Source organism: Lipophrys pholis, assembly GCF_963383615.2.
Source record: "Lipophrys pholis genome assembly, chromosome: 18".
NCBI classification, from domain to species: Eukaryota; Metazoa; Chordata; class Actinopteri; order Blenniiformes; family Blenniidae; genus Lipophrys; species Lipophrys pholis.
Window position 1 is genome coordinate 21,623,317 of NC_137646.1, and position 26,875 is coordinate 21,650,191.

Consider the following 26,875-nt stretch of genomic DNA (forward strand, 5'->3'; position numbering starts at 1 on the left):
CCAAACGTTCAGTTTGACTGGTAAAAATAACAAGCTGCAGGAAGCCGGTCAGAGAAAGGTTTGTAGGGTCTGACCCACCGTCGGGACGGAGGAGTCGAAGAGGAAAAGCTTGTTTTTGCGCTGTAGAAGAAAGTTAATAGAAAAAAATAAAAAATATATATATTTATATTTTCTGTTGACGTCCACTAAAGCAGCGCGAGTGAAAGTTCTTGAACGGTAACCTTAACTCCCCCTCTCCGAACCCACATCCGCTCCACCCTTCCATCCATAATGGAGACGTTCAGACGCGCAGTATCTGGGCCATGCCTTCTAGAGAGAGTCAAACCCTCATCAATTTACATTATCGCCCCCCCACCCCCGCCCCCACCCTCCCCCATCCCTCCCCTGTCTGCTACAAATGTGTTTCCATCTCTCTCCAGCTCTGTACACACAGTCAAAGACCACTTTCTGCAGCTCTTCTCCAGGGTATATGGTTCTTTAATGAAGACAGTAATAATGATTATGGATATTTTAAAACCATCTGTCTCCCCTGCGTGCTGATGGAAGCCGGAGTTGGCGCGGCTGCACGCGGAAGGTCCTGCAAGACGCCGCAGACTTTTTCAAACAACTAAATCTAAATCATTGATTATTACTTCTTACAGCAGTTTAAGATGACAAATAATGTGTCAGAGGTATGGGAATTGGATAATTCGGCTTTTCTTGAGAAGCCACCGCGAGAAACCGGGGGATTTACTTTGAGTTAATGCTTTTGGATTGATGAATGACTAACGCACGCAGGGAAATGGGCAAATACATTCATTCAGTAATGCATCACGGCGTGACCTCGCGCACTGCCGCCGCTGCACGTGATAATAGCGGGTTTTTTTATTTTTTTGAAGCGAGGCCTCGAGTTCAAGCTCCAAGAAAAGGGAGGGGGGGTCGGGTGGGGGGGGGGGGCTTCAAGCAGCTTGTACCCGCACCGAAAAGCCTCTTTCAGTAAAGCAGCGATCAAAGATGAGGTCAAGATAAAAAGAGCACAACATGAGTGAAACATTTTCAAAGCTCCTGATTCTCTCATTGTAAAACCCATCAGACGGAGCGGCGGGAAAAAAAAAAAAAAAAGATGGAGGTGAGACTCGCCGAGAGCGCGGCAGGTCAACTTGATGGAGCTGCTGTTTCTGCGAATGCCGTGTCGAAGACAGATTGCACCGTCATGTTTTATATACTCCTGAGCATGTGTTTCCCATTAGATGTTGTTGGTGTTCCCGCAGCATGTATATAGGGGCGCTGATTGCTCCAGCAGAAGAGTGGAAAACGATAGCTGCAGCAGCCCCTTCTCCGCGTTGGCGCGTAGCAAAACAAGAAAAAAAAATCCCAGCAAGTGATTTAATCCAGCGCCGAGGCTTGAAATAATATTTTCCTTCAAGTAGGTAAAACAGTCTGTCAGTGGAGTGAGATAATTTTACATTTCCAAATCTTTTGAATCATTTTATTCATACCCAAGGAGTCCCCCCCCCCCCCCCCCCCCTCACCCACCTCCCGTCTTTCGAGACTTTCCCACTTGTTTGATGGGGGATTCATTTAAAAGCACGTTGGAAGGAAATTAATTAGAATTGACTGAAAGTTTCTAACTCGCTTCATTGGGATTGAGGTTTTTTTTTTTTTGTTTTTTTTTCAAGGTTCCATGTGGGCTCCAGTGACACGTTCAGAAATGGAGGTTTTCCGGTCGGTCTGCGTGTGTTTGCTCGTTGTGGCGTTCTTTGGAAAGCACCTCTCAGCCAAACGAGACCCGGCGGGTTTGCTTCAGACTACTAGATGGCCTGCAGGTGTTGCCGCTCCGTCCTCCTATGGCGTGCGTGCACCTCCCTCCGTGGCCGATCGGTTTTACCGCTGTTGTCGCGTACGCGCCCCCCCCCCCCCCCCCCCCCCCCCCGCTGTGCGTCTGACAGCGTGTGTACATTAAAGGCCGGGTGGAGGCGAGGTGGTGGGGTATGATCAGAGCCCCTGTGTGGGTGTGTGTGTGTGTGTGTGATTACACTGTGTATACCATGAGATTAGTGCAGACAGCTTTATGCGCGAGGCCCGTCATAAATCTCCCCCGCCGCAGAACCGAACACCGCCGCCGTTTATTATTCTCTTAATAGATCGGTCCTCTGCTGTCTTTCCCACTCACACCGGGTTGCAGTTAGCTCAAGGACGAAGCCCCCCCCCCCCATCCACCCTCCTCCTCCGAGGACGGAGAAGGTCAAAGTTGAGGAGAGTTTCGAGTAAATCCTCCACGCCGATTTTCATTTTTAGTTTATTTTGTGCTCGCTGCCAAGTCCACTGTCCTTTTTTCCTTCATTTTTCTTCCCCTTTTTGTTTGCGCTTGACATTATTTTTCCCACTTTCTCTCTCTTTCTCTCTCTTCCCCTCTCTCCGTCCTGATGTGTTTAGATTCAGTGCTTCATCACGTCGACTATGGTATGGCTTCAGAGTTTCCTCTCACAGATTCGCCCCCTCCGCCCGCTCCTCCCTCCCTGCGCTGCTCCTCTTTATATTCTCATGTTCACACAGACATACATTTGCACCCACCCCTTGTCTCCCTTGTCTCCCCGCTCCCCCGCCTCCGCCTGCTGCACCTGTGTGCCCGGCTTTGGTCTGGACATGGCTCGGGTTGCCGCTGTGGAATCTGGGAAATGTCGGGGCCGTCCGATATGCCGCCCCGGAGCAGGTACGACGGCAGACGTACATGCAGATGGACGAGGGACGCCCACGTGAACAAGCTCCCACACTGCAAAGTTTACACAAAGAGAAATGATGAAAGAAACTAGTCTGAATGTCGGTTGGGGAAGACCTTAAAGGAAGAGTGGCGTGGGGAAGAAGGATGGAGGGTTGGGAGGCAGGAGGTGTGAGAGGTCCGGGGAAGAGGGGGGGAGGTCACGCCGACTGACACTTGAGTCTTCGGGGGTCGCGGTGGGGCGACGCTTGGGTTGAGAAAATGATGTTTCTCCGCTCATAAAAGAGCTCCAGAGAAAGAAAAGACGGGGGTGGGGGGGAATTGCACCCCCCCCCCCCCCCCCCCCCCCCCCCCCACATATCTCCTCTTCCTCCTCTCCCCGTCAGTGTCACCTCTGGCCCCCTTCAACCCTTCCACGCCATGTTTCAAAGTGTGGCCACATGAATGGCCCTATTGTTAACGGCTGAGAAAAAGAGATGGCTGCAGGGAGAGGGCGAGGGAGAGTGGACAGCCAGAGAGAGAGAGAGAGAGTGAGAGTGAGAGTGAGCGAGGATTAGAAGAAAAACACGTAGAGACACTCAGGGATGTGACGAGCGAGCGTCTCTCTGGGAGCCAATTGTGGCCAGAAAAAGACGAGTAAAGGGAAATTGTAATGCTGCTCTGAGTCGTGGCTGAATGGGATGATTTATTTAGATGTGGTCTCGGATGAACTCTATAAAGTTGTTTATAAGTTCACCTCACTTCACTTTTCTTTTTTTTTTTTCTCACCCTCCCCCGTCCCCAATCCACTACTCCCCTCCACCAGCGCTTCAACACTGGCATCCCCGGGGGGATTCGCGACGGCTCACAAAGCGAGCCGGACCGGACTCCAAGGTGGATTTAATGCATCCAGTTAGAGGGCGTAAGCGATCCTGAGTTACTGCGGTTGTGTTTGAGTGCAGCCGGGGTTTGTTGACACTGAAGACCTCGTGCAAAGGAGGAGGAAAGTGTGAATTTCGGAGATAAATACAAAACGCTTTACTCGAGCTCCGCGGCGTGATTAGATTGGGACAAGGTCCCCCCACCTTGTCCTGTTTACTGTGCACACCATCATCCTCTCACGCACACACCGGGTTAACCCGGGTTAACTCGGCAAATCGGACACTCTGAACATGGAGCCTATCAGAAAATTGAGTTCTGTTGCGCGATCGGTGCTGGAATCCACTAGATATCGCTCTTTTTATTTGCTTTTTCTCTCGGTCCCCCCCCCCCCCCCGTTAGATGTTATGATCTCTCCATCTGCATGTGATGTTTTGTTTTGTCTCTGTGTTCTCCTTTCTGCTTGTTCACCACGTCTCTTTGTTGTTGCCACATACCTTGCCTAATTTTTTTTTTTCCACATCCCTCTCTTTCTCACTTCACTGATTCCTCTGTATTTCTTTCCTGTCTTTCTTTTCAAGCACTGCACCTGCCCAGTGGCATTTTACCTCTCATACCATCCTCTCTCTCTCTCTCTCTCTCTCTCTGCCATTCTGCATTGTAGCTCGGCTCTGACTCAAGGTACCATCAGATACCACTCACAAAATGCGTCATGCAGGAAGCAAAAGGTGCTTGTTGTTTTTTTTTTAAAGTGTGTCTGTGTGTGTGTGTGTGTGTCGGTGGGCTTCAGCATTCCTGTTTAGGGAAAAGTAAACCTGTGTGTTTGGATGTGGGTGGATGTGCTCGGGCAAACCTTTTGTGTTTAGCAGAAGGGCATTTGTATGGGCCTGTGTGAGTGTGTTGAATAGATTTTGTCTGTTTAGGCTCTGCTGCGGAGCCCTCAGGAACAACCGGCGTGTTTACAGTTCGTACTCTATAAATGCTGCGAGTGCTCGCCAGTCTGAAGCCGCCAGGAAGGTGAAATATGTGTGTGCGTACGTGTTGAGTGAAGCTGAGTGCCTGCCTCTCCACTCTAAGTATTGCCTGATAACCCCGAGTGACCCGGGTAATGAGAAGTGGAACAGTGGCTTCCCAGCAGGCCCCTGGGCCTGCCTGGGCTCAAGCTCCGGCTGCACTTTCTCAAGTTCCCCCTCCAGTGCCCGCCGCCAGCCAAACCCGCCAACAGATAACGCTCGCGTCTCAATTTATAGCAGGTGTAAGGCGCTCAGAGGTAAGATGTAGCCTGCGAGTCTGCAGGGTAGAGGAGGAGGTGGCCGGAGAGTAGAGTTCAACAGAAACTCTCTGCCCTCCCACTGGGGCTGGAGGTTTTCTCCTCGGGGAACTTCAATAGCGTGGTATTGAAATTCCATCAGCCGCCAGAACTTTTTGCAGAGTGTTTTATCTTATCTGAAATGTCCGCGTGAGGCCATGGCGCCTTATCAAGAGCATAGGGGAGGCTGTAGCTCTAGTGGTAGTGGCTGGTGTCATGTGATGTTGGTGGTTTGATCACCAGCACTTTGAGTCTCCGTGCTTTTGTGTCCAAAACACAGAAACCAAAAGTTGGCTCTGATGGAAGGCGAGCACTTTTGTATGTGACTGGATGAACGAGTAAGTCCGGCAGCCATTTTTGAGTGGCGATATCCAACGAGGACATCATGGACCTTTTGAAACCTTTTGTTATTGAATGTATCATTACTGAGCTGAGCTTGATCATGAACCGTTCGTTTGAACGTTGGACGGATCTTCAACACTTAAGAGAGTAGATCTTAAAGACCGTTTGCACAACAATTTTTTCCAAGTCAAAATGCAAAACTTTTGTTGCGTCAGTTCACATGACAACATTGCCAGGAGCCACTGAAAATGCAACTTTTTGATAACGGCTCCACGGTGGAACTTTAAGAAAATGACTTGACTGCAAACGGAGGCAAACACACCTTTTTTTTGCGGTTGTAGTAAATAGTTCTTCTGCACGTGTGAGAGTAGATGGACAACAACAACGACGGCGGCCTTCAGTTTGGCTGTTTCATAGTTGAGTCACTGGTAATCACAGCTTGGTTGTCTGTTCATCCAAATGTTTGTGCACTCAACCTTGTTGATGTTTATAGCATATTGTTCTCTGTACACACGTGTTGGCCAACTCGTGGCCTGGCATGCCAACTACATTTTTTTTTTCAGCGTTTCTGTTGTTTCTGTGTAAACGGACGTTGTTTTCAAAACGTTGGCGCATAAACACACAACTTTTCGGAAAACAAAAATGCCTAAACTATGTGTTTTGACATGTCATGTAAATGGAGCTCTCTGCTTTGTTATGTTGGTGTTTGCATAACTTTAGTTTTCCTTTTTTAAAGAAGCAGTTATATGATTTCAACTAGACTGCAGCACTAAATGATAAGAATGGTTAATATCTATCAGTCCGCTCAGAGTTTGCACATTGATATTATCTTTAGCATGTTTTATAGTATTGCGTAAGCACGGCCTCGGAGGGACGTGAGCACAGCTGCTCACATGTTTCATGAAGGCCAGCGGAAAAGTTGTTCTTGGACTTGACAGGTACGACACGGAAGAAAAAAATCCGGCGCCAAATAATTCATGTGCGGACTAGAGTGCAAGCGAGATTCTTCCGGATCTTTCCTTCTCTGGTAGAACTAGGAAACCTTGTGTCGTTTGAAGTAAAAACACACAACCCTCCCCCGCTCAATGTTCGTACATTTTTAAGGATACTCAACTGATTGTACTTCTTACTTGACAAAATCTGCTGCTTTTAAAAGCTGGTGTCGTCTGGGAGGATAACAAGTCGTCAAGGTTGTCTCAGCTGCGCCGTGGCGGTGGAACCGCGAATGCGTGGGAGGTCTAATACAGACACTGCTGAGTTTTATTGTGAGAGGATGCAGTTTCTTTTTTAAGGGTTAACATGCACTAGATATTTAATGTGTCTATCTGTCGGGTCTGTTGCCTTACTTTTAAGTGAGGGCTTTAAAATCCGTCTTCAACAAGCTGTGCGAATGAGCCGTATGAATTTACTGCAGAGCCGGCTTAATCTGCGCTGCGAAAACAAATGTGGAAACATTATCGCCACAAAAAACAATGACATTGGCTTATTTTACAGTATTACCTCATAATGTTACTCATTAATTGGCATTATCTTTGGTTGGCTTCCAAAGCAGGGCATAAAGGAAAAGCAATAATCACAACTCATTTAAGCTACCAAAGGCTAATACGTTTTTTTTTTTTTTTTAATTGAACAAATAGAAGTGTCACTTGTTGCTTATGTGACAGTTGCAGGATTTATTTTGGCTTTTTTTTTTGTTTGTTTTTTGACAGTACCATTACGTAACATTGTCGTTGTGCGCTTTGTGATCCTGTATTGTTTATTTTTAATGCTCTAATGGTTGTCTGACAGCAGAACAGAGAGAATAATGAAGCAGGTTTAAGCGACGCACTCGCGAGAGTTTATGCGGATTTGCTGGAAGTGCAGACGGCGTCTGAGTCAGAGGTAACGGCGAATGAGCTCCTTAACATTACAGGCGTTCGCTGCTTCCTCCCACTTCCACATCAAAGTGTCACTTAAGATTCAGCCAGAATGGTAACCGTCGGAGAAAATAAATCCGGCAGATCTCCCTCCTCCGTTAAAACTTTTGCCGCGACAAACACTTCCCCTCACCCTGTCAGCGGTGACATTTATTTTAACCTGAGATAAAGGCGCAACGGGTGCGGGGGGTCTCTCTTTCACCCCCCCACCTCCCCGCTGTTAGCCAAAGCACGCTAGCGCGGCGCGTTAAAGTCATCCCGGGCCTCGGGAGCTAAGTTGATAACTCATAGTATTTGGCCTTATCAGCGAGAGATGGCTGTGTGCTGTGAGGGAGGCGAGGATGACGGCGTCTGACTCATTTTGTCTACTTTATGCCCCTCGACTGCTGCGTTTCACCTCCTCTGCACTGCGAAGGTCTCCGGAAGCCGCCGCTGCCGCCGCCGCCGAGTTCCTCGTGTGGGCAGAATTAATTTCAATTTTCCTGTGGAATAATTCCTCGGCGTTTACCCAAGGAAAACCCGTTTAACCACATCGTGGCCTTTTTTTTTTTTTTTTTTACATCAAGGCAGTGACGTCGTAGTAATAGACCAGACCCAAGCGCGCTTTGGTTAAATTTAGTCATCCGGTTGGATTAGACTCATTTCAGGTTCCCTGCAGATGACAGGTGTCAGATTGTTAGCGAGGCTATAAACAAACACATTCCTCATGGCAATGATGGACCCACATCAAGACAGCTAATTAGCAAACTAATTAACTGTACATACCTGAGATTTGGCACCGGCAGCTTTGTTTTGCTGATCCGCTGCGATAGTATTGCGCCTGTTTCTTCCTCCACGGACATGCCTCAGTTCTCACTTCCAAATATAAGAGCTGCAGATAAAAAAATAAAAAAAAAGGAAAATGAGCTCAATGAGAGAATGCGAATTGAGAAGAAAAAAAAAAAAAGAAGAAGTTGCAGATGTTTTTTCTGGCGGGTTTGATGTTAACAGGATTTGAGCTTCACTTTGCCTGCGTGCATTCGTATACGTATAGCTCGTGAAAGTTGTTTACTGTGTGTCCACGGCCACTGCCATACAAACATTCAGGCAAATTGCATCAGAACCAGAAGTTTAGAAGGATGGAAAATAGTTCTGTGTGGACCTTCTTCTTTTTTTTTTAAATATTTGCAAAAAAATATTTGAAATATATGGATTTGTTCAAGTTTTCTTAGATAATATACCAATATGCTCTTGAATAGAAATAATAACTCGCACAGTACAAGTCCCTCTCTGTCCCTTCGGGTTCTGTGTTCACTAAGGGAGGCATGAGAGGTTCAGTGACTGGAAGTGATAAAATGTGACATTCGCTGCAAGATGAGATCACACAGAGTTGCCTAAATGTGTGTGATTCGGCCCAAGAGATCACGCAAGGATGGAGTCGTTTTGAGGAATTTTATACTGTTTTTCCCATTTTTGCCAGATTCAGAGGCTCATAAATTACTCGGGACAGACGTTCGTATGGGCTTGGTTCAGTCTGAAGTTACGTAAACAGCTATATTAGTGCTATCTTGGCTCATCCCTTGGGATTAAATACCATAATCATGACCCCGATAGGCATCCAGGAATTAAACCGAAGAGGGTTTTATTTCCAAACTCTGTCAGATAGGAAGCCAAGAGAGTTAAACTTAAAAAAATACTAATCTACACTAATGTACTCCTTTGGATCAGTTATTGGACCTCAAGGAATCTATGTGAAGCTTTCTGAACATGATACACATCTGTTCCTCAGCTGTAAAAAGTCCATACATGTGATTTTTCCTCCCAGCGTTGGGCTGCAGTAAGAAAGAGTCGTTGTTTGGTCAGAAAACAGGTTAAATATTAAAGTTGCCAATGGATTCTGTTTTCATGAGGCTTTTTTTTTTTTTTTTTTTGTGCCCCGCTTCCTTATTTATTGAGGGTAGATTTACCTTGCAGGCTGTGGTTGAGTGGTCTCGGCTCGGCCTCGGCTCGGGTGGTATAGTGCGACGTCCTCCAGCTGCAGAGATTGGCTTTTCAATCATCGGGCCGCCACGTCCATGCGCCAAAGTGCGCTGAACTCTGCCGCCAGTGGAGGGCGAGCAACTTTTCCACGGCTGTGGAAGTGACTCCAGCTCAGTCGATCAACTTTCTTGACAGTTGAAAGAGTAAATGAAGGCTGAAACGAGGAAGACCCAGCGATACTTTGGGTGGTAAGAGCAGCTGACGAGGCGGTTGGTTATGATCAAGTTGGATGAACCTGAATCATCCTGGAAGTTTATGACAACCAATCTTTCATATTACTCGGCGTGAAACGCAACTTTTCAGAAATGCTGCACCACGGCCATATTAAGTAGTTCTGCTGCACATGCACGAGTTGATGGGCAATAACAACAATAGTGGACTCCAAAGTGTCATGGCTCCCAGTCCATTTTCTCCTGGGACTTGGTCGTCTTATAGTCGACAGTCCCCGTGATAGCAATTCAACTTGGTTGTCTGTCCATACAAATTTTATCTGGAGCTGTTAAAATAGATTTAACATATAAAATGAAGACTCCACAGCCCATTAAGTTGTATGGAGTTTAATTGTTGTAGCAGTTGTGGTCATTTTGCTAGTTCAAATTTGCAACGGATTCAACCATTTTGGCTATTCGACTGACCTGCACTATAACTGCAATGATTTGTTGTAATTTTAGCCATTTCAGTTTTTCAGCCCTTTTTTTTTTTACCTGGAGATAAAAGTTATTTTTGAAAGAGAATTTTCTGTGAGGCTATAAAGAGCCACACGTCGTAGAGCCCTGCCCTGAAGGGAAAAGGATGGAGTATGCTTCTCCACCCTGTTACTGACCAATTGTCAACTCTTTTCTGCCAATAGGCACTATCCACATCAAGTGCATGTTTTAGACTGAAATCAGTCCTTTTAAAGCCCGACCGAGCTGCTCCTGCTTCCCTCCTGTCTCTGCATACATTTCACGACTTTGTATATTGAGTCTCGAAGGCGCAGTATACTGATCACTCAAAAACATCTCTGAATGAATTCCTCCAGGGTCTTTTAGGAGGAAAAACATCGCAGATTAATGTGTTTCTAATAACTGCAGCCTTTCTGGCTCTAACGGCGGTTATTTTCCCTGCGTGGATCATCAGCCGGTTGTTATGTTTTCCTACGTTTTTGTTTTTTTTTCTCCACCACCTCAGGGAAGGTCAGCAGGGGATTGTGCGAGCTTGTGTGTTAAAACTTTATTTGCGCAGTTAACTGCACAGCAGTTCCTCTGTAAAGGCACCTGTTCCCAGTGAGAAGTTGGAGAAAATGAGTGAGCTGAAGGAGCCATCTGTTGCTCATATAGGAGAAAGGACAGGTGGCGTCGAACTGGTTTCTAAAGGCGTGAATGAATCCTTCATTTGCTCTCTTCTAACCGTTCACATCTTCTTTCCTTTGGCGCAGGTTCAGGGACGACAAAGGCTACGTCCTGTACCCTCAGATCGGGGACCGGCTGGACCTCATCTGCCCTCCCCTGGACACCGTCCGGTCCACGCCGGAGTACGAGTTCTACAAGCTCTACCTGGTGTCGTCGCGGGAGCAGGCGGACCACTGCGAGGTCACGGAAACGGCCAACATCGTCCTCACCTGCGACGAGCCCACCCGCGAGCGCCGCTTCACCATCAAGTTCCAGGAGTTCTCGCCCAACCTGTGGGGCCACGAGTTCAAGAGCATGCACGACTACTACATCATCGGTGAGTGGAGGAGAACGGGTCCAAAACACCCCAGATTTTGCATGTGTGTGTGTGTGTGTGGGCGTGTGGGCGTCGAAACCCCATTGCAGCGTGTGGGTGGCGATGGTGGGGGGGCTGTTATGATTGCGGGGCTGATTTGTGATTGTGCCTGAGTGTGTTTGTTTATTTCGCCGATGACGGTGCTGATTGGACGGGCGTGTTTAGAGTAATTAGGTTTGAGAATTGTGGGCGATCCTGTCCACAGGCGGATAAACTACAGGACATACACTGTAAAAAAAAAAAGAAAAAAGAAAATCCCATGGAGATGATACAGGGTTCCCTCGCAGGAGTTACCCACTTTAATTCATTTCACCTTTAGTTCCACCTCTCGCAGGATTAACTAAACTTCACACGACGTCTCTGCCGTAAACTGCAGCGAACGCGACTCTCGTTTCCTGTAATTTTCTCGTACTGTCCCCGGACTTTCCCACATGTGTGGGTTTGTGTGTTTAGAAAAATTTGGTTACACTGGTGCCTCTCTCTGAGAGTGTGTCTGTCATCACCGTGTCTTTGTCTTGCCGGGCTGCTGTTGCCGGCCCCGGGCCTGTTTATTGTTACTGCCAGGCTCGCGGTGACCGCAGATGGTGAGGCTCACTTTGTTTTGGTTTACTCCAAAGGTTTGTTTGGAGTGGTTGGATTGTGTGAAGACCCGATGAGGTCATGGAGGCGAGAGCGCTGGTATCGGACGGAATGATCTGCATGTAAAGGTCGCGTCAACCCGAAACCTACAGGGTTGTTTTTTTTTTTTTTTTTCAAACACACACCAGGAGCAGAAAGCATGCAGTGCTTACAGTCAGATCAGTGCGCGTAAACACACACGAGGAGCGTGCTGACGTGCATGTATACCCACACGCCCACGAGTTTCCAATACAAACACAAGTAAAGGAAAAAAAAACAATAAAAAAAACCAAAAAAAAAAACACCTCAGGAGCGAGAGAGTGAGCCGGATAGACAAAGAAAAAAGAGGGAGAGAGACCCTGTTTGATTCCCCACAGCTCTCCTCCCACGCACCTGTGGGCTCGATTCACTCAGGTGTGCAAGTGCTCTTTTCATTTCTTTTTTGTCTGCTGCTGGGAAGAAACGAAAAGTAAAAAAAAAAAAAAAAAAAAAAAAGAAACGATAGAATGTGGAGTGCCAGGAGGAGGAAGAGGGAGCCGGGACAGAGATGGAGAGACGGAGTGAGAGCAGGAAAGAGACAAAGAAAATATGAAATCTCTGGAAGTCTGTGAAGTCCCTCATGCCCCTTTGTGTTCTATATTTGTTCGGCGGTTTCGGGTGCGCTTGGTCTTTTTTTTTTTTTTCTTCTTCTCCCACTATCAGTCCTCATACCCGGCGTGTTTGTGAGGAGAGGTGAGGGACCGGGCAGATTTCTTCTTGCTTCAATATCAGCATGCAAGTATTTGTCTCAGATTAGATTTGAGCAGGTGAGATAGCACAGTGCTTTAAGCCCCCAAACCCCTCCCCCCAGCCCCATCGTACTGTATACACACTGTGTGTGTGTGTGTGTGTTTGAATATGTGCTCTGGAATTCTGGTCTAATAAGCAGGGAGGAAAATTAATGCAACCTGATACCTGCTGATACCGGATTTAGTGAGTGACAGATGTTTAACAGCCTGAGCAGCCACCAAAATGCTCACAAAAAAAACTTGTACATGAAAAGGTATATTAAAAAAAGAAATGTCATTATTAAATTAACCTCCATGCTGCAAGCCCATCTTGAGTTTACAGAAGTAAAACACATATTTTCTACATATGTTCACAGCAGACGGGCCGCACTGTGTTTGTATAAACAGCTTTTAAATAGCCTTAAATAAAATGCTGAATTATTTAATGTGATACAAATAGAACGATGCAGTTGTTTGTATTACCCAGCATGCCCCTGCAGACATGTTAAAGATGTAGAAACAAGTGAAATGGGGGGAAAATGAAACTGTTCTCTAAAAAAACAAAAAAAACAAACATAATTTTTCTCAATAGAAATGGGTGAATTTGCATATGAAAACCATAATCTGTGAGAGTATGTTGATTAGATGCATATTAATGGAGATAAAAGTGACAAAAAATACTTTAAAAAATTGGTTAGACATGGATCTTGGTGCAGTAAGTAATTATTATTGGTGACAAATACATGTAGAAATACATAACAAAACATTATAATGATGATGTTATTCATTTTTTACCAATGAAACGATGGGGTAAGAGACAGTTATGATACAAAAGGAGAATTAAATGATCCTGTACCACACAAACTGTGAACATGTTGATTTAATGGGACACATAGTCATTACTGTACCATCTTACAGAGTGTGATCATCCCAAATATAGATTCCACTTTAGTGGATTTTGGACTGCAATGGGTTAAACCAACAGCTTGTTAAGAGCTTACAGAGAAAAAGCTGTCGCCAGATTTCTGCAGTTTTCGTGAATGGCTCCACTTTATCTCCTTTCAGCCTGGAGCTTTCTCCACAATGTCCAAATATCATCTTACACCATTGAGTAGTGATTATGTCTTGAACACACCCAGTGGAAGTAAAAATGCTTCATCAATGCACAACAGAAAATCCTGCAGGTATTTGTACTTTACTGCAGTATTTTCCAAAGATAGTTCACGTACGCGCTCCCGGTGGCCGGCCTTCAAATACCTTCTTACAGGACGGAGCAGGCAGTGATTACATGTCAAACACACTCGCACAGTTTATTTTATTTTTATTTTTTTTTTGCACTTGTTGTGCACAAAGCCAGAGTGGCAGGAAACTTCACTTTTTAATCTGCCCTAAACTCAAATTCTATATAATTCAATAAACTCGGAAAACATTTTACCACACTAAAAAGCAGGAGTAAATCCCTGTTTTCCCAAAAAAGCTCTTTTCTATTTCCCCTTACTTCTTTGCTCGCCCTCTTTTCTCTGCTCCCACCTGACAACCAGGTGTCCAAAAACAGAAACACCTTTATCTCCGCACACAGCCCCAGACTGATCGATTGACAGCTCCAGTCCGGTCGATGACGGCTGCAACACAAGGTCACACACGCTCACTCCTACGCTCACACACAGGTTTAGTCACATTCGGCGAGGGAAGTAAGACTGGGAGAGGCGGGGTGGGGGGTGGGGGGTGGGGGGGGTGCATGGGGAGGTGTGGCAGCGTTTGTCGATAGCCCTGCATATCGTGAGCAACAGGGAGGAATGGCCTCTCGCCCCAGCTTCAGTCCACGTAATGAGGCTGTGAGATAATTAACTGTTGTTTCCTGCTGCAGATAGCTGATACCCCCCCCACCCACCCACCCACCCACCCACCCACCCACACACACACACACACACACACACACACACACACACACACACACACACACACACACACACACACACAGGAAAGACGCTTATGCATATCGAGCAATACCAGTAAATGGACAGTGCATGCACAAACCGCAGGGAAATCTTGTTTTAATTAACCTATAGCCCGGCGTGATTTAATTTGCACGCCTCAGACTGCGAGCGCACCAAACGTTGTGCGTACGGTGGCGTGTGGACCGCGCTGGATGCCGGCACGGGAGGAAGGAAACGAGGTTGTGGAGGTTAATTCCAAAGTTAAGCCCGTTACAGATTACCTGTTATTAGCCTGAAGCCCGTTGGGTGATCTGTTTGCCCCACAACAGTAAACAACAGCCACTTGAAGTCGTACTTAAAGCTCCGCGTGGTTCGATTTTCACATCGTGACGAACGTCGCCCATCAAAACTGGTTCCAGGAAGTCCCTCGAGCAGAGCGAAAACTTTCTCGGGCTTTCTGCTGTCACTAATGCACCACAGATGCCTCTGCTTTGTAATCAGATTACTCGAATCCCATTAAATGTAATTCTTCACTTCCGCATCCCGGGGAGAGGGGAGAAGGAGTGGAAAAAATTGATTTGTTATACTTAATGATTGATGTTTTCATTCATAACACGAGGTCAGAGTTTACGTAAACCCTCTCTCTTGTTCGCCCCTCTCTCTCTCTCTCTCTCTCTCTCTCTCTCGACCCTTTTTAGTTTCTCCTCGTCTCCCTCGCCATTCAAACCGCGCCACACACAGACAGCCGTGCTCAGAGCATCACCCCAAAATGCAGATCAAGTCTTTCACTGCTTCTAATGAATCCTTTGAAATCAGGCGCCAGGGCCTGGTCGGACACACACAGAAACACATGCGCCGTCGGCGGGGTGTTTTTTTTTTCTTCTTTTAACAGAGGATACAATCTCTGTGCACACATCACACGAGGAGATCAGGACATCGGGTCGTTTTAAAGGGTCAGGAAATCCGAATTACAAAGCGGCATCCTCTCTCGCTTTGTCCCAATGCAGCAAGGCTGCGACTAATTTCTATATTTGGCAAGAATTTGGACCTTTTCGTGGACGTTCTCTCTGATATTCAACAAAGAAAATCACAATGAGAAGCAGTCCTTCTCATTGTGACAACGTGTGCTCGTAGGCGACGTGTGGAGAATCCGGAGCAGACCTGGAAAAGTGCACATTGCTTTGATTTGGACGGCTGCTGCTTTTGTGTGGTTTGCAAGACTGAAGGTTTCCATCGACTTTTATGGCTTCGCTGCAATCTTCTCATTTCATTCCGCAGTCAGAGAGGGGGCTCGAAGTTCATGTTTTTACACGGCGACCTTGCTGTGTGAATGTGAAAGTTTTCTGAACCGAAAACACAAAAATTATGTGTTTTCACTTGAAATGTTGGCTTGTAAAATGGAGCCTAGAATAGAATAGAATAGTTTATTGTCACTATACAATGACAACAAAATTAAAAGACAATTCTCATGGTGCACAGTACCCATAGAATAATACAAAGGATAAATCTATAAATACAAGGATTTATAAACACTACAAAAAAAACCAACGATATATATATATATATATATATATATATATATATATAACAAACCTTTATAAATATATTGCACTTTTTTACGCTTCACTGAAGTACTGAGGATACATATATAATGAACATATATCTTTGTATATACTTTTTCTTGAGTCAGCTCAGGTCAAACCAGGATGTAGTTGAAATGTCGAGTTTAACTGTGTACTATCAATAAACACGACCTTAGCTCCAAAATGTCTTTAAAAGATTATGTTACTCATCCAGATCCCGTGTTTAAACTCATAATGTCACAGGTTTACTGACCTCAGACAACCCGTACGGAGACAAAAAGTGAAGATTTTAGTTTATACACGATACAAAACGTCTTAAATTCAACAGTTTGTTCTTTGAGACTCTTGGCTTTGCGCCCATCTTCTACCTCGACGTCATTCAAGTTGCTTAAGCTCGACTTTATTTGTAGACGTATGGAACTGATGAGAACTTTCGATGGCCAGTCAGTTATTAGAAACAGCTGCCGGTTTGTTTTCCTGCTACTATGTGGCAAACGCCGCGCACATCATATTAAAAGTGGCTCAAAAGCGACATTACAAGTACGTGACATGGCCAGCAGTCAAACCAATGTTGTTTCCTTTGAATGGGAGATAAAAGTGAAGAGTGGAAAAGCGGCAGACCGGCTGACTTGCGAGGAGGAAAAAAAAAAAAAAAAGAAAAAAGTTTGAATATACAGTACGTTTGGAGACGAGAGGATCAAAGTGGATGAGAAGGAGGGGGGGGGGGGGGGGGGGGGGAACGTGAGTTAGATGGAAGATGACGGCCGACAGACAGGTTCGCCGGTGTGTGCGCGGCGTGACGCGAATGGGATGTGAGTGTCTGCCGATACGCGGCCGCAGCGCCTCGCCTGCTGGGCCGCGCTCAAACGACGTGGTCACTTCCAATCACCTCCGCTGTCGTCACGGGAACGGGACACGCACGCACACCGGCTTTCACTCAATGATTTCGGGCTCGCAGTCAACATACACACGACCTCATGCATGCATGTGTGTGTGTGTGTGTGTGTGATCTCGTTCCCTCCCTCTTTGTCAAACACACACACACACGAATACACACGTCAGTAATCCTCCTTGATGCTCGCACTAACATATGCATCCTCACATCACCATGCACATGGGCTTTCTCATAAATATATGCACTCGCACACACACGGGCACACAAGTGGGGCCTGTGGTTGCAAGTGCACACAAAATCGTCTTAAAATAGCACACACACACACACACACACAAAAACCTAAAAAGACACAGAAACATATGCATACATACACACCGAGTTTGGTGAGATCTGTTGTGGTGAGCGGGTCAGTCGCTGTGGGACTGCAGAGTTGTTGTTGTTGTTGCATACTGAGACAGATGGCAATGTGTGAAAGTGTACGTGTGTGTGTGTGTGTGTGTGTGTGTGCATTTGGGGCAGGTACAGGTATGTTGCCGTGTGTGTGTGTGTGGCTGTGTAACCCAGCAGGTGCTCGCACGGATATGTAGGATAGAAGTAAAGGTATTTTTCTCTGTTTGCTCGAACGACTCCCAGAGGTGTGTTTACGGAGCTGGGGCCCCCTGGAGGGTGGGGGTGGTGGGGGTGCTTTGCCGAGACAGTCCACTGCTCGCAGTCATACAATGGCAGAGACAAACAACTCCGCCCCTCTAATAAGAATAATAGAACAGCTGAGTGGAGCCTGCAGAGCCAGAAAAATGTGCGCTCGTGCATGTTTTGCATGTGTTTAGTTTTTTTTTTTTTTTTTCGGGTAGGGGGGTGAGAGTTTGTGATGTTTGTAAAAGGGACCAGCGCATGTGTGTTAGTGTGCTACTTTATTTGCATGCCGTGCTACGTCACTCCTTGCTGCACCTTTGTTTTCACTGTTCTCACTTTCCCTCTTACTCTCTTGCTTTCCATTTCCACCTGATTTAGCATGCCGTCTTGTGTTTACTTCGGCAAACAATCTTAAAAGTTTCATTCTGGGAAAGTTTGGGTGTTTTCTGTGTGCAGCCTGCGACAGGGTGGGGCTGTGTGTTTATGTGTTTGTGTGTGTGGGTGTGTGTGTGTGTGTGTGTGTGTGTGTGTGTGTGTGTGTGTGTGTGTGTGTGTGTGTGTGTGTGTGTGTGTGTGTGTGTGTGTGTGTGTGTGTGTGTGTGTGTGTGTGTGTGTGTGTGTGTGTGTGTGAGAGAGGGAGTGTGTGTGTGGTCTAATTGTTGGACAGTACGGGGCAGACGTAGTGCGTGCAGACAGCAATGTCAAAGTGTTTAATAATGCAAAGGTACGCTCTGGTTTATTTATCAGGGTTAAGCTGAAATAAATGACACAGAATCCGGATCGTGGGGGGGGTGGGGGGGGGGGTGAGAGGAGTGAGGGAAAGATGGAGAACGACAGGAGAGGAGGCGGAGAGAAAACGCCGCACTGCAGCCTAAATGAGCTGCACCTTCCTGCCGCCCGACGCTCCTCCGTGATTCCCCATGTGCATACGTGCGTGGCTGAGCGAGAACAACTTTGTTTGCAGTGAGCAAGAGGAGGAAGGGGAAGAAAAAAAAGATTGAAGGGTGAGAGGAAGGGAGGGGTGAAAAAAAAAAGACAGAGGGGTGGAAGGGGTGGGGAATCAAGGGACTCTGAGAAATCTATATCTGCTGAATATTTGATCAAGTTTAAACCCTCTGATTTGAGCCCCCTGCCAGGTTCAGAGGCAACCACAAGCATCGGGGGAGAGGAGAGGAAGATCTGCGGGGGGGGAGAGAGTGAGGGAGGGAGGGAGGGGTGATGTCAGGTGAGACAAGATGACCATAGCAGGGGTCAGGTGAGGGTTTTCTCCTCTCACGCTGAAAACTTGACAGAAACACATTGGAAAGAGAAATACTGCACATCCCTGCTTTACTGCCACTGAACTGTCGCTGTATATTTTCCAATGAAGTGCTAAATATGTTTTATAGCATCTTGAAACAAAATAAGAGAGATAATAAAATGATTCCTCCACCAAGTGCCCTTCGTTTCATCCCCGTCTGTTTGTCTTCTGACGTGGATGTGTTCCTGTGTCAGGTCGGAGTGTGGAAACACTGTGGAAGCCACAGAACTACGACGTCTCCGTGTGATCAGAGCGTGCGAAGCTTTGCAGTGACAGCTGTTTACAGCCCGTATCTGACAGCCCTGAGTGTTTGCAGGTTGCTGCTGATAACTTGGTTAAAGTGTATCTGGCTGTGAGAACCGAATCCTCGCCATGTTAAACGTTTGAGGATGCAATGCGTGATTAAAATCAACCACACTTGTTCCCCGTGTCTGTGTGTGAGACATCATCAACTCTCCTGTACCCTGAAAAAAAAAAAATATATATATATATTGCAGACATTCTCAGTTATTGGTCTCGCTTCAGGAAGTGTGGGAGAGATTTTCCAGGTGGGAAATCTGATTATTCCTGCACCCCATGAACACACCACGAGATCCAGACCTGGAGGAACACCATGTTGAGCTGCAGTTTTATAAAAACTGCATGGTTTTTTTTTTTATAGAGGAAACCAGATATCCTCACACACAAGGTCACATTCAGACAGACATATTCAAGTTCTTATTTATTTATTTTTTATATATCCTCTGTTATTACTGGAATGTGCTTATTTTTGCTTTTCGCCTTGATAAGAGTTTTGCTATTTATGGATTAATCATGAAACAAAGCCTTTAAATCTAGAAGGTGAATATAATAGATTTAGATTGAGATTTCTACAAAGCTACTTATCAGGATTTGATCATTAGATTTAGGATGAAGGAACATTAGTGATGCCAGTGAGCAGTATTGTAACCACTGATTTCAATGTGCAATAAATTAGATGATTTTAACGTTCAGACTTGATAATCACTTTTCTCCGAGTTTACTTAAACGTATCTGACTTTTACTTGTATTTCAGCCACCCTTTGTTTGCAGTCTTTTTTGCTACGCGCGGTGCTCGGTTGATAGATACCGCAAACAAACATCCACACAGTTCTAATTCATCATCAAAGGGCGTCGGATCAATCTGCACAGCAGGAAAAAGTGCCGCTCCGGGGAGCCGCAGAAACCAAACGTCAGCGACTCGCACCAACTTGATTTCGATGCGAGACTTCAAGTCCGCGGTGGGGTGGTGGTTAGCGCTCTTCGGTGCGAGGAGAACGAGGCCTGATGCTGTGCCGACGTGGACTTTGCATGCTCTTCTCGACCACGAACACTCCGCTGACCCCGCTCCCTGTTTATTGTCTTCCATTCAAATCAAATGTCGGCACCTGCGGACATAAGTGTTCCCACCCCGAAGCCAATCGTGCTGCACATTCTTCAACTTCAACTGTGTTTACGCCCTCACATGTGCTGCGGTTTACCCCCGTGGGGGTGGGGGGTGGGGGGTGGGGGGGGTGCCTAGAGTTCGCTTACGAGCGCAGACCCCGACGACCATCCAGCGCCTGCTTTTTCTTAGCCGCGCAACGCATTTTTCACACTCCACCAAACACATCGAATTCTTGGGGCCAGCAGCCTCCGTTAAACTCTCATGTGTGAAAATAGCCTCAAATAAAGTGCATGAGTGGAAAATGGAATAGAATAGGCCAGCAGGGGTTTTGTGCAACGGATCCAAATAATTTCCCCTCTAGAGATAAAAAAAAAAAAAAAAAAAAAGTTTATCTGCATCTCTCGGCGGAGAGGCGAAAGTGGACAGGTGAAGAGATAACTCCGTTTAAATACTGTAGTAGCGGTCCACTCGAGTGTTTTAAATGATTATGGCTGATATCGCGCCCGAGGTGCTCGGAATGTATTTCTATTATGCGCGGCGGAATATTGTACACAACTTAAGGAAAGGCCCGCGGAACGGGCGCCATACGCCAACACCTATAGCGGTGGGACGAATAAGGCGGAGGCATTTCTGGTGGAGATAATAGAGGAGAGGGACGGGAATGAGCTGATGTGAAGTGACACCGGGGGAGAGCGAGGGACTTTTGGACACAGGGAAAAAAAGAAACAGAGAGAGCGAGGGAAGAGAAAGGGGAGTGGGGGAAAAAAAAAAAAAAAAAGACGGGAAAAAAAGATGTGTGCCGAGTGTGAGTAAGAGAAAGTGACAGATCGCCTGGCCGATTTAGGTCAGCAATCAGAGCTGTGCTACTGTCTGTGAGGGTGTGTGTGTGTGTGTGTGTGTGTGTTTGTGTGCCATGTGGGTTACGAGCTTATGTGTGCGAGGGCGGCGGGCTGATCCGTGGGTGTTTTTTTTTTTTTTTGCGTGCGAGAGGGTGGTGTTTGTGCATCCGTCTGCACGAGAGGGCCGGCGGTGGCAGAGGGGTTGATTGCGTGAGTGAGTGTGAATATGTCTCTCCTGTTAAAGGTCAGACAAGAAGAATCCCTCCCTAATTGGATTGGGCCTGGTTAACATTGTATGATTCATTTAACCTTCCTACACTGTCTGTATGTCTCACACATCCACCAACACACACACACACAGATGCACAAAGTTTTTCTCCCCGTCGAGGCTCGGCAAACAAAGGCGTCATTGTGCCGCTGCCTTCTGCCGAGGAACCTTCTGCAGAGCGATGTGTTACCCGGTGATCAGGAATGAAGGGTGGGGGGGAGGTTTCAAACAAGCGCACCTCTCAGCTGACCTCTGCCATCGGTAGAACGTATTACCCTCCTAATATAGCCTTGATTTAGTGTCCAGGTTCACGCAAACATGACCCCCCCGATCAACATAATCAACGCGTTCACACAGATGTGCGAGACGTAAACACACGGTGTGTGTGTGTGTGTGTGTGTTTGCTCTCACACACACACACTGATTTAATTCAGAAACTTTTCTCGATGAACCAGCTGTCCTTTGGGTTTTGTTTTTTTTCTTTTGTTTCTCATGCATGTTTTCCCTCTCTGGACGTGGTTAACCGCCATGTTGGAAGGTGTTTGTTTGACCCGCGTTATGTCGTTGAGGGTCAGCCGGACCCGTAAACCTCAGCAAAAAAAATTCCATTTCGTCACGTTCTGGCTGTTCGATTATATGTCGGTGGTAATCAGAATCACTGGAAATGGCACTTTTTGAAACTGTCTATTCAGCGCCCCGTTTACCAGTGAATAACCAACACATATGCACTAAAGTCACAATGCAGTAGATTAACGCTGCATTTAACTGGGCTTCTTCAACAGAGTGTACATTTATGAACGTTTATACAACATCTGGATCACACACTTTTTCCATAGAAAACACTTCCAAAGGAGCTTGATTGTTAACATCGTGCTGTTCTATGGTTGTATTACCAAAAAAACACCCAGTAGTTACAGCATTTTCAGTTTTTTTATGACTTTTCCATGTTTACTGGCGATTGGTTTTGAAACAATAATGGAACAAAAAAAAAGTTTTTTTTCTATTTATTGTTCTCCTGTGTAACAACCAATAATGTAATAAAATAGTAAAAGAGTTTTTACAACCATGATTAACAGCATTTGTATCTTCAATGAATAAATATGACTATCCCATCCACTATACTTATTTTTGATCAGCAAACTGCACAAAACCTGCAAAAAAAAGCTTTTATTTCCAAGAAATGCAGCCGTACTACTGCATTATTAAATTTTCTGTTCCAGTTTTTCGATAATGGTACAATGCTTATTTGTAAAAAATATAATCATGATAATGGATCAGATATGTTATTATATGATTGGCCAAATATTCCGTTATGGGCATTATCACATTAAAAAGGGCCAAAACTATTACTTTATTGCAAGTCATTACATTATTACACATTATTACATCATGATTAGTTGTCCTGCGAACATTCCCTTGGCGACAGGCACAATATGCAATATTTCCTCTGATTGTGTAGTAAACGGTGTAAACAGCCCAAATGACGAGCGAAGATAAAACTTTCTTCATGTCAGTCTGGAGAAAATCCCAGTTTAGTAAATATAAAACTACAAAATATACAAAGATGACAGAAACACCCAGATTGTCTGTGGTATTTAAATTTTTTACACCTTCTACTATTAAATATGATTGAACTATACAACACTATGCAAATGTTTACAATAATGTGCAGCCATATAAAGTAAGGCACACTCCCATACAACATAAGAAAATGTCACTTTACGGCAGTACTTGAGATGTATTCCTTGCGATTCAAGCTTCAAGAAGATTTTAAAAGGAAATACGTCCCTTTTTTAATTAGGATGTCCTCACTAATAAACACTAATAGCAAAACAGTAGAAAAAACGCTTGTACAAAGTGAGAATTATTTAAACAACTGTGCTGGTCAGCTTTTTTTTTTTTCTCCCCAATCAACTATTTATTTTTTAATTTTTGATGAAAAACAAGTCAATTATCCAAAAACTGTGTTCCAGGAAGTGTGAAAAACAGTTTGACACCAAGAGTGGATAAATTACTTTTTAGCTCGCAAAGATGTGTGTGGGGAAAAAAAAAGAACTTTTCTATCTACGTACTTATTGACAATTTAAGATGGACTGAGTCAGTTTGAACTAGAACATTGAGCCATTCTTTATAAAAGATGAGGAGAAACTGAGAGTCAGTCTAACACGAGCAGCACAACTATGACATAATTAAACTTTTAACGACTATAACTCACCGCAAACCGGCTAAAACCTTGAAGGTTTCATTGAGGGCAGACTACAGTGACTCACCATTGTCATCAAATTACAACATTCCACCTTAAATTTTTATGAAAATGACAAAAAAATACAACAAATACTTGTAAACAAGTGCTGGTTTGTTCATCTTTCGAAATCAATGTAAAAATCCACCAGTCTGGGTGAAATAAAATCCAGATTCAGATCGGATTATGTTTATTTGTTTATGTTTTGATTATGTTTTCATGTCTGGTGCAAAGCGGGACATGTTTCAATGCGATATCAATGTTTTTTTATCCAGAAACAAACGTTTCAAAACCGAAATCATCCTCTTATTGATATCAGATCGGCTCATTTTCAAAATCTTTAATTGTGGAAACCGATTCAAATGGACCTGGACCATATTATGAAGACATGAGATATGAAGAGATTGTTGAGGCTGGGGTGACAAGTGTGAAGTTTAAAACACAGTTTGATGAACTTTTCACTTTTACTTTGCATTTTAACCCAGTGTTTTTAAAAAAAAAAAAAAAACGAGCAAAATGTTATGCAAACTTTAACTTATTCCCTTTACTGAAGATATTTGATCTCATGCATATTTATTTTCTTTTTTTAATTTTATACTGATTATGCTCTCTAATACCAAGAATTTGTAATGTGTTCAACTATGATTTCTTGCTTGTATTGCTGAAAAACCATCAAAAAGTGAAAACCACCACAATATGTGCAAGCATGAAAGAAAAAAGTTGCTTGAGTGAGGCATCATGTATATTTTAGTTGGCTTATCTTTGGCGGTGGGACCGATTGAGGAGAATGAACTCAAAGTGACTCAAATCCCTTTTCCTGCAGCGTCTCCTCGGAGCTTCGCTCCAGCTCTGTACTTAATGCACCGGCATGAGTTTGATATCAATCGGTCTCGTCGAACTCGGGGAGCAAACCTATTAGCGTGTTTCCCGAAAACATTGAATTATTGCTGGGAGAGATCAGAGCCACTGCCGGTGTTTCTTTGGGAAGCGGCGCGTCTATAAGGAACAGCCGTGATCTCGGGCGTGTGCGGGGCAGATTATGGTGTTCTCGGCAGCGTGATTGGACCCAGCAGCTGTTGGGTGGAAGAAGACGGAGAGGAAGAGGAGGGGAAAGGAGTAAATTATAGAGGAAAAAGAGACAAGCTCGGGTAATTCGAGGCAGAGGAAGGGTCGGGCCGCGGATGATGGGGGGGGGGGATGGAGACGGTGTTGACACGCCGCGGAGCAAGAGGGCCCGCGGCTCAAACACACAAGGACAAACAATCAGCCACAAATCCTTTTTAACCACCATTTAAGCAGTCCTAATTACCCCGCAAAAAAACACAAAGAACATCATTATCACTCAGCGCCCATGTGTGTGTGTGTGTGTGTGTGTGTACAAGTTCTTGTTTATTGGAAAGAGATTCATTATCGTTCTCACTGTTTACTTGTTCTTGAGTAATCGTCATCGTTATTAGAGGTTTTAGGTGCACTTCACAAATACAACAAGCCATTTGAAATTGTTTTTAACCTTGGTTGATGTACACATTTGGCGTCACTTTCTGCTCTGTCACTTTTTCTGAATTTTATTTTATTATTTTTTTCAACTTGAAGGTCATCTGGAGGCGAAAAAACCCCCCAACCAAATCCTTGTGTTTGACAGCGTTTTGATAATGAAAACACACAGGCGGCAGAGGTGGAACTATGTGCGATCCCAGACAGGGCGAGGCCCGAGGAACCGGGCGGAGCCTTTGAATGTCACAGTGAGACGAGTCAGCGATACGGCGGAGGAGTTTCAGACGAAGACGACTTCAAGTCGTCCCTGTAGTTCTAATATTAATCCTCTGCGTTCCCTCCCGGGGGGGGGGGGTCTTATCGTCCATATTAGGCCCACACATCTGCTGCTGCAGTATGTCCTGATTATATATTGATGATGAGGGGAGGGGTGGGGGTGTGGAGGGAGATAATTGAATACCCTCATCGTGGAGGGGTGCGCTTGGTCTCGTTTCTCCACTTCAGAGGATCTCAAGTGGGTGTGGGGGCTTTAAGGTGTCTACGTTTTTGTGTGTGTCTACGTGTGTGTTTGTGTGTAATACCCTTTTGTCAGCCCCCCCCCCCCCCCACCACCACCTCCAGCTTTAGTTCCAGGCCTACCCACGGCTCCGGCCCTGCTCAACGCAGGTTTAATATATGCAATTAAGAAGCTAATTAGAGTAATTAATTCAGCCCGGGCCAAGGCCCAGCCTAGACCCTATTCACCGCTTTGGAACTGCCATAATCCTCCTCTCTCTCCCCACACACACACACACACACATACCGATCACACAAAGAATAACACACCCTCAGACACCGCGATGCCCTCATTATGAGCGGGGTCTTTGTTGGCCGTGTGTGTGCGGTGCCAGAGAAGTCGGGGGAGATGAAGAAGAGGGTGTAAATAAAGACAGAGAAAAAAAAGTGAGGCAGTCAGTTCTGTATAATGAGTGAAAACAGTGAACTAATTCATTGGCACCTCCAGCCTCGCTGGGCTGCTCTCTTGGTGGCGCTGCGGCGGGAGAGAAGAGGGCCCCGTTGTGGTCTCGCCTCATCTGGACGCGGCCAGGAAAGACTCGCTTCAATGGAGAAAGCGCGGCCCGCCTTTTATTGGTTCGACCTTTATTTATCTGGGACCGTCCCCTTTCCCTCTGGAAGATTTAAGAAGTGTCTTTACAGTTGCTTGACCTTGCCAGGAAGGCGCTACCGCCTCATTGCGAAGCCTTTTCAAATTATTTAAAGCTTTGATTAAGTCATTTTTGATTTTTTATTTCACGGTATAACGAGGCAAACAGGGTAGTTTGTTAGTCTCCGGTGATTCATACGCGTGTCATAAACCTTTTGATTGCCGGCTTTTGGCTCGGCTCTGGATTCGACAGAAAGAAGAGCCCAAGTGATTCCAGGTTTGTTATTTCTGGAGTGCGATTAGGAAATGTGTGATGAATTGAAGATTAGAGGAGCGGGACAGATTTACAGCAGTTGGAGTGCGCCGTTTTAAACGGATTACCGATAAAGTAATCGAAGAAGTTTTGGCGACGCCGCCGCGAAGGGGGGGGTAAAAAAAAAAAGAAAAAAAAAAGGGGGGGGGGGGGGTCGCTCAGCTTTCGAATACGACAAATTAGTCACAGTTTATTTAGGGGTTTGTGTGTTGTGTGAAACGCGATTCTGCCTATTTGCTGGGGATCGGCGCTACCTTTTTCTCCCCGCCGAGTGCTCCCGTGGAACTGATATTTTTAGCTAAGTACCCCCTCATTGAAGACATTGACTGCTGAAGTGCCCTCTCTTTGCTCCCCGAGTGTCGAGAGTACATCACACTTATGTCAATCTTTACGCCATCAAATCAGTTCTTGTTATGTGAGGTTTTGTCAGTCAGTTTGCGAGTGGAAAATATCTCCCATCTGCCATGTTTTGGCAACGCCACGGCTGCCTTTTTTTTTTTTTTTTTTTTTTTTCCCCCTCTTCTTCTTCTAGAGCAACCCGGCCTCTTC

The 26,875-nt window shown here is 45.4% G+C and overlaps 1 protein-coding gene across 1 annotated transcript in view; it reads left to right on the top strand.

Annotated features, from left to right (window-relative positions):
- efnb3b (ephrin-B3b) overlaps positions 1 to 26,875 on the top strand; it is a 96,346-nt gene that overhangs the window by 37,344 nt on the left and 32,127 nt on the right. The window contains exon 2 of the mRNA XM_080486884.1: positions 10,560 to 10,849. Within this exon, the coding sequence (XP_080343010.1) occupies positions 10,560 to 10,849 (290 nt within the window). The remainder of the gene's footprint in view (positions 1 to 10,559; positions 10,850 to 26,875) is intronic.